Below are 8,319 nucleotides of genomic sequence, written 5' to 3'. Positions count from 1 at the left end.
ACCAGAACCACCACTCACGCCCCCTCCTGTTCCATGTGCGGTCGCTCTGCACATGGACGACGCCGACGCCGCGCGGGCTTTGCCTGGCGGCGCACCTTGAGCGGCGGCGAGGCGGGAGGAGAGCCGGATGAGAGTGGTGGCGGCACGTGTAGGGTTGCTCCTGAGCCCTTCCCGGGAGCGACACAGGCAAGTCCTCACAGAAACACTATTAGAGCATCTCCAACAGCCGCACCAAAAGGCACGCGCGCGCGGTAAACTGGGCTTATAGCGCGCGCGGGACGTTTTCGCGCGCTCCAGCGGTGGCGGGAAACTAGCGCGCGCGGGAAAAGGCGGCAGCTCGCGCGCTAGATTTGGCGCACCGCGTCCGGCGCGCCTATAAATTGCAGCGCCTCTGCCGCTCTCTCTCGCTCGCTCTAGCGCTTTCTTTCCTCGCCGCCGACACGACACCACCGCGCCACCATGCCGCCTCGCCGCCGGGGAGGTTCGGGCTTCCGCGGCGTCCGCGTGCGTCCGTCCGGCACCTACTCCGCATCGATCCGGTTGGGCGGCGGCGTGCGCCTCGGCCTCGGAACCTTCGACACCGCCCAGGACGGCGCCAGGGCGTACGACGCTGCGGCGTGGCGCCTCCGGCGGTCCCGTTGGGACATGAACTTCACCGACGTGGCGACGCCAGAGCGGGCACATGAGTTGGCTCCTTTCCCGCGACTTATCACCGACGAGGATCGGCGCAAAAACCGGAGGCGGGAGCGCCGTCTCAGCCTAGCCGAGATGGACGAGGAAGCCATGGCGCTGTGGAGGCAACGCTTCCCGCAAGATATCATCAACGAGGAGCAGTTCTTCGCCGAGAGGAGGGCGGAGAGGAAGGAGAAGAGGAAGGAGCGAGCCGCCTATCGCGAGGACAAACGAACGTGGAAGGCGGTCGCTAAATACAACATGGCGCTAGGAGATGCGTCGTCCTGGGACTCCCGCGACGATCGGTTCCTTGACGCCTATGCTCAAACGTTTGAGGAGGACATCACCGAGACAGAGTCCGAGTCGGAGAATGACGAGTAGTAGTTCTATGTGAGACTATGTATTGTAGGAGAAAACTAGAACTATGTACGCTTAGTTGTATCGTAGAACTATGTACTATGACTATGTATTGTAGGAGAAGACTTGAGAACTATGTACAAAATATAGCGCGCTTGCTGGAGCGGCTCGGGCGCGCTTTATTTTGCGGCGGCCGCTGGAGCCAGCGCGCCGCCGCGCGCAAAACCTGACTCACCCGGCGCTGTATCCTGACTTTTAGCGCGCGAAACGTTGTGCGGCTGTTGGAGATGCTCTTATGAACTAGGGATGAAAACATATACTACATCACATAGTGACACTATTTTTGGTCAAAATTGCAGAGAGCCGTGGTCAAGGTTAGTAGGTCACACGTATGCGTGCGAGCGTGCTGCGCGCACGAGATTACGGCAATCGCTAGTGTCAGTCCACCGGTGAGCTGGTACGGCTAGCGCGCCCACACGTGTACAGTAGTATGTACGTACGAAGCGCCAGTCCCCACAAGGCCCCGCACCCACACAAGGGCCGTTGCTCTCAAGAAACCTCACATGACACGTGAGAGCGAAACACAGGCACGCGGCCCCACCGTGTCCGTCCCCATGGACCATGGCCGCTGCGCTGCACACGAGAAGCGTCGTGGTGCGCAGGTAGGTAGGGCCCGCCAAGACAGGGACAAGTGAAAGCGAGCTCCGTCTGCGTCCCAACGAACGGACGGGCGACTGTTAGTTAGGTTAAGAGGCCTCCTTTTCCTCTCCTTTCTTTTCTTTTCTTCTGATTCCGTGTCTCGTTTCTCGTCTCGCTCGCTCGGGTCCAACGGCGACCCTACTGGTATCGGACAACTGCAGCCGCCTGCCGGCGTAACGCATCCGCTGGTTTCATTGGTTTGATTGCTTCCGTGTTTTCTCCGTCCGTCCAACTCCCCACATGTCCCCAGTGCCCTGTTCTTGATCACTCCCTGGCCCCTTGAGCTGGAGTGTAATCCAGCAGAGGTTTTGTACCGCTCCCGTTGCTTCTTCTCCTTTTGCGACCGATCTCCTGGCCTCGATCCAAAAGAAAAGAAAAGTGAAACGGCAGCGAGGGAGAGGGGGAGAGCGTGTGGGCTATTGATTATCTTTCGATTGATGAGTCTCGCCCGTCCCCCGAGGCCGGTAGTGGCGAACCCGTGAGCCCGTGACGCTCTGCTCCCTCCTGCCCTGCCCGCCGCAGAGCGTCTGCTCTGCTTCCCTTCCCTCCTCCTCGATTTAGCTCAGCTCGGTGGCCTGCCGATCGCCTTTCGCCCCAGCATCGCATTTCTTTTATCTTTTCCCTCTTCCGGCCGGCCGTCCTCTCAGCTCAGGCTCAAGAGCGTCGGCGGGCGGCAGCGGCCAACAGCTTCAAGCGGTGGTGTCTTTCTAGACAAGAAACAATTCCTCGGTTTCCACGCTTGCTTTGGACTTTACCCTTTCCTCTGTTCCCCCTGGTTTTCAGCCAGGTACACGAGGCGTTCTCTTGTGGTTGCGGGGGTTTGGTGGGGGTTTGGGGGTCTCGCCTTTCCTGGCGGCGCATCCACGCACCGATTTCCCCTCCTCCCTCCTCCTGCGATTCCGGGTCCAGATTGATTGATCCCCGGCCGGATTTGTTCCGTCACATCACTCGCGATCTCCTCCTCTCATCCCTCCTCATCGGGCCGGATTTTTTTCCTTTCTCTCTAGGGGGCTCCGCCCCGCTCGGATCGATGGCGTGCATCCCGACGGGCATCCGGCTGCCGGACCTGGACATGGTCAAGGCGGCTGCGGCGGCGGCTGGGGCGGGGGTGGGGCCGCCGGGCGCGGGGCCGCTGCGGCCGGCGCACTCCTCGGCGTCCTCCGCGCTCTCCGACGCCTCCAACTCCTCCTCGGCCTCCTCGCTCTCGCTCAAGCGGGCGCGCACGCCGCGGAAGCGCCCCAACCAGACCTACAACGAGGCGGCCGCGCTGCTCGCCTCCATGTACCCCTCAGTCTTCCCCGCCGGGGACAGGGCGCCGCCGTCGCCGCGGCTCCTCGGCCTCGCCTCCGCGCTCGCCGACGACCCCTCCCGCGTTGACCTGCTCCCGCCCTTCCCCGTCCTCGGCAACGCCGCCTGCCTCCTCCGCGACGCCGCCGCGCCGCCGCCGACCACGCCGCGGAGCCCCGTCCTCGCCAGGGCCTGCCCCTCGCCGGCGGCCGTCAGCAGCGCCTTCACCGAGTTCCGCGACTCCGCGCCGTCCCCCGGGACCCCCGACGGCGCCGCCGGCGCGGACGGGCCCGGGGAGCTCGACTTTGAGGATGATGACGACAGCTTCGACGCCGACTCCTTCCTCCTCGGCGGCGTCGACGAGGGCGCGGCCGCCGAGGGGATCGACGGCATCATGGGCAAACTCAGCATGGAAAGCGGCAGCGATGCCTCTTCCATTAACCGCGTCCTCTCCAGCTCCGGAATAGACCCCTACATCAGAAACCTCATGGTGCTCGGACTCGGGTTCCGGCGCTCCCGGTCCAACATCAAGCAGGCGCTCAAGCGGCATGACGATGACAGCGAATGGTGGATGTGCCCTGCCATTCCATTGAAGGACATTATGCCGGTGCCTCCCCCATCCATGGAACCACCACCGCCGGTGGAGAAGAAGAAGAAGAAGACTAAGAAGAAGGCGTTGAAGGACATCGCCGCTGGGCCATGCATTACATGTGTTAAGGAGGAGATTCCTGACCCTGCTTATGGGGATGATGGAATTTTTGGACTGAAGGCGCCCAAGACAGGATTGGGCCTGAGCCTCAACACCGAGGAGGTGCTGAAGGCGTGGTATGACAGAGGCTCCGTGTTCTCTGACGGCAACATACCTGATGCGTCATCCGCTGATGGGCTGGTAAGATTTTGTAGTTTCTTTAGATAATTTTGGTATTCCTGTTCATGTATCAATGTCACAAGTGATCGATCGAAATGCGTCCACTGCATTACAACTTAACTTTGGTTAGCTGCTGGTCTCTTCTAGGGAAAAAAATGTTTCAGTAAAGCTAATTTGGTAAGTACTACTCCTGTATGATAATTTCATCTTCTCATATATTATTAAGGAAAACAGGGCATCACATCCAAGTGTTTAATCATTTGGAGTGTCTAGATGGAAGAAGGAAAACAGATCTTCAACCCACACTGTCCTATTGTAGTAGTATCTTATTTGATCTACATAGTGGTGATCCTTCATTTTGTTTTACTATATGCAATACTACCCATTGTAACTCAAAATTCCAATATCGTATTCTGGTCTATAGTGTGTCTCCTTGAGTCATAATCTTCAGGAAATGCTTCTTCGGGTGAGACTGGATTTTCAGGCTCATTTGCAGTAAAGAATATTAGGAATAAATCCTTACAGAATGAATACATGTTTGCATCAGTTTAATTAGGACGAGAAAAATGAGCTTTATAACAACTCTAGGTTAACGGAACCTTTCAATGAGTGATGGCTTATCTCAACTGTATCACATTGGACAACTAGATACCTTAAGGCATGCAACCGATAACTTTCTTTTTGATAGGGAGTGGTTGGGCTCAAACTGGTGCTTTTGGACCCATAGACACATATACTGTGACATATTATATCCCGTATTAGTTTGACCTTTTCCCCCTGAAGATTTCCTTAGCAAGTGGCAAATGTATTTTCTACATTTTTTGGGATTGCATCTATTGGACTGATCATTTTTAGATGATTTTGTACAGCCAATTTTATATGACAGTTGCATTATTTCATAGAAACTATTGCTATCAGGGAACATGGTTTACGCAGCCATAAACTACATTAGCATGCTAAAAACCATGTGAGCTATAAGCCAATAACGCTATGAACATCTGATTCATCTCTTACATGTGTAACCTTCGTTTGCAGGCTAAACTTTCAGATATTGAACTGTTTCTAGAGAATGGTGCTGCTGGTGCTATCAGGGAAGGCAGCATACAAAAATTGAAGCACAAGCAGAAGCAGTGCACTCCTCTCCTCTCAAATAAGACTCGGTACCAAGCACGGAAGGTGCATGCCGAGTCTCGCCCTCGGGTCAAGGCAAGCACCAGAACTCATTCTTGAGCAGATGAATTTTCGCAATGCCAAAAGCTCACAGTCGCAACCCAAACGCTGAGTTTTGGGCCCTCCCAAGTAGTGTCGTTTGTTGAAGTTTGAAAAAGAGATCGTGAAGGTTCTCATGCTCTGCTTTGGTTCTTGCAGGGGAGGTTTGTCAGCCAGGCGGCTCTTCTGCAGAAAGCCGCAGAGAAAGAGACCTAGGGGAGGACGTTCTTGCTTGCTCCCATGAACATTTTGTCTTGGGATTCCATTTCACTCTCCCTAGAAGTGAAGCAGATGATGGCCTATTTTCTTTTCTTTTCTGCACTTATGTGATCATGTAGAGAGGGTAGGGATTGCCTCTAGAGTGGCTTGTTTGTCATGGGGATGATGATGACCCATACAGCTGCTGGTTAGTTTCCCAGCTCAGATGCTGCTGAGGCAAAGAAGGCCGTAAGCCAAAAACTTGGTAACAATGGTACAGTGCTATGGCAATGACCAAAGTGCCTCTGTTACTTTGCTTCTGTCTTATACTCTGAACTCTCTGGAGGAGCTGCACCGGGTGTTCCCAAATGTTCCGGCACAGCTCTAAACCTTTGTACAAAAATGAATCTGCAAAATCTGTTAGGCATTTGGGGAGCATTTGATCTGCAAGATTTATAAAGCATGAAAGGAAAATAAAGCAGGATTAGAATGCCATGCATGAATCCTGGGTCTGAAAAAGATCACAAGAGAAGCAAAGCAAGATGTATGAATCCTGGGTCTGAAAAAGATCACAAGACTTAGGTATTAAGTCTGCCCCGCGTCCCCCCCCCCCCCCCACGCGGACGACTCGGGTGCCCTAACCCTGCCGCCGACACCAGCCTCCCTCCCTCTCCTCCCCGCCGCCGCCGCCGGGCAAAGCCCGCGTGGTGCCGGTGGCGGCGGGATTCATATGGCCCTTACTTGGAGCGGTGGTCGCGAGGGACCGCCTCTTCGGCCTGGCGGCGGATCTCGGTGGCCGGCGCGGCAGATGGATGCGCGCTGGCGGGAGGTGGTGTAGGGCGTCGCGGCGGTCTGGTGGCGGTGCGTCGCGGGCGCAGGCCGGCGGGACCGCTTCTTCAGCCTGGCGTCGAATCTCGGTGGCCGACGCGGCGGATGGATGCGCGCTGGCGGGAGGTGGTGCGAGGCGGCGCGGCGGCGCGACGCTGTGGAGGGCGCAGGCCAGCTGCGGGTTGGTGCTCCTCGCCGCGAAGGAGTTCGTGGATGGCCAGATCCGAGCGGGTTGATCCGTTTTCGGCCCGAATCGGGTGCGTCTTCAGCGCTGGCCGGCGTCCTTGGGGTGCTCACGGCAGGGAGTGCGGCGGTTGTCTCTGGATCCTTGCGTGGAGCGTAGCAGGATGGAGGATGTAGGTGGTGCACCGGCACTGGCGGCGGCGGCGGTGCGAGCGCAGCCATGGCGGCGGCGGCGCTGCGAGGCCTTGCCAGGAAGGGTCTTGGCGGGCAGCGGGCGTTCGGTTGCTGCCGTGTGAGGCGTGCGGCGATGCCTCGGCGGTGTGGGTGCCGGAGGGTGGTCGGAGGTGCGGGTCAGATTCATTCTGGTGGCAGTCCCCTGGCGTGGGTGAAGGCGACCATGGCGGAACTGGCTTTGCACCGCTCGGTGGTTGCTGCGGCTCCTAGTCGATGTTGAAGGTGATGGCTTTAGGCGTGTTCCCTCGGCAGTGAGGGGGGCTTCGATGGCAAGTTGTTGCGGTGACGGCGGTGCGAGGCATCTGATCGGGACTGGCCGGGATCTTGGAGACTTGGAGATGTGCAGAGCTACGGATGAAAATTGTGTTCGGTTGTGGCCGGACCGGCGTTGATGGCACCTGCGGGTGTCATTCACCTTCCTGGAGGCTTCGCCGAGTGCAACGCCATCTTCCTCGCGACCTCGTATCGGCAGCTGTCTCCGGGGCGAAAGCCTTGATTCGTAAGATCGGCATGATGGCAACGTCTTTGAGGTTGTTACTCTGTTGGGAGCATTGTGCTGGGAGACTCGAGGTCCCATGATGCGCTCCTCCGGTGTTCGCCGCTACCCGGATCTTTCTCCTTCGGCGCCATGTACGGTCGTCGCTGGCTACTCCAAGGAAGCTGGAGTTGCTGTTCTTCGGAGGTCTTCAGTGTCGGCCGAGACACGGCAAGGGGCTCGGTGTTGGGTAGGCTTCTTGTGTCGTAGCCGTGTTGTTGTGTTTGGTTGTCCTTGTACGAACCGGGTGTGGAGTTGGTCACCTTCGTTCTCCGCAGCGAATGGTGGACGTTGTTATGTCTTATTTCTCTCCTTCTATAAAGCTAAGGTATACAATTTGCGTACCCTCGAAAAAAAAAGATCACAAGAGAAGCAAAGCAAGATGTATGAAAAAGTAGGATTAGAATGTTACGTATGAATCCTAGGATTGGAGAACATGATAGGAAAAACAAAGCAAGATGTCTGAGTGGATGGAATTCTTCTCCAAGATAGTGCACAAGAGGGACCCTAAGAAATATTTTTGCGAAGGATTTCTATTGTGTGAATCAAATGGTCTCCAAAGGGATAATTTTGAATCCCCTAAAATTTCTGTGAAATTCCTTTGAATCAAAGAACCATGTATTTTTTGTATCTACCGTGTCATCAGAATCTTCAATCACATAGTGTATGTGCTGTGCCATCAAATTCCAAATCAAAACTAGATACATTCACTTGCTGAGAAAAATAAAAGATTAATAAGTCGTATCTGATCTGTAGTTTAAATGCCTCCCCAAATTAAGATTTTTATCAATTCTTGCAGTGCCAAATCTATTGAGTGCAGGATTATTAAAGGACGCCGATAACGCCCACACGTATGACATACTAAACATTCGCCCACACACCGTGTGTGGCATGAGCAGGAGGCAGCCCACACTGGCTATGTGTGGGCGAACATTATAATTGCCCATACGTGTGGGCGCAGCTATTTCGTGCCACACGCCCAACAAGTACTACTCATCTCCACCCTGCGCGTGTGGCACGAAGCAAAAATGCCCACACGTCCTGGCGCGGCTACGTTAGGTACCCGCGGGATGACGATTTAGTTGCCGTCCGAGATGGCAGATGTAGTTATCTGGGATGGCAACTGCAGTTGTGAAAGCATGGCAACTCTATCTGTTTTGGTTAACTATAGTTGCCATGTATAATTTATGCTAGTTGCCGCGTGTAATCAAACAATAGTTGCCGTGTGTGATTAACTACTTGCCACATA

At 55.5% G+C, this 8,319-nt stretch overlaps 2 protein-coding genes across 2 annotated transcripts; both read left to right on the top strand.

Moving 5' to 3' along the window:
* The first annotated feature begins 459 nt into the window (after positions 1-459).
* Positions 460-1,724, top strand: LOC109734138 (uncharacterized). The gene is made up of 3 exons (XM_040396118.1): positions 460-852; positions 1,389-1,403; positions 1,617-1,724. The coding sequence occupies exons 1-3, from the start codon at positions 460-462 to the stop codon at positions 1,722-1,724; spliced, it is 516 nt and encodes a 171-aa protein (XP_040252052.1).
* Positions 1,725-1,933: 209 nt separating this feature from the next.
* Positions 1,934-5,601, top strand: LOC109734132 (protein CHLOROPLAST IMPORT APPARATUS 2). The gene is made up of 3 exons (XM_020293359.4): positions 1,934-3,904; positions 4,919-5,089; positions 5,252-5,601. The coding sequence occupies exons 1-3, from the start codon at positions 2,759-2,761 to the stop codon at positions 5,306-5,308; spliced, it is 1,374 nt and encodes a 457-aa protein (XP_020148948.1). The 5' UTR covers positions 1,934-2,758; the 3' UTR covers positions 5,309-5,601.
* Positions 5,602-8,319: the final 2,718 nt, after the last annotated feature.

This window comes from Aegilops tauschii, chromosome 7 (genome assembly GCF_002575655.3).
Source record: "Aegilops tauschii subsp. strangulata cultivar AL8/78 chromosome 7, Aet v6.0, whole genome shotgun sequence".
Classification (NCBI taxonomy): Eukaryota; Viridiplantae; Streptophyta; class Magnoliopsida; order Poales; family Poaceae; genus Aegilops; species Aegilops tauschii.
The sequence above is the reverse complement of the archived record's forward strand: the minus strand, read 5'-3'. Positions and strand labels throughout refer to the sequence as shown.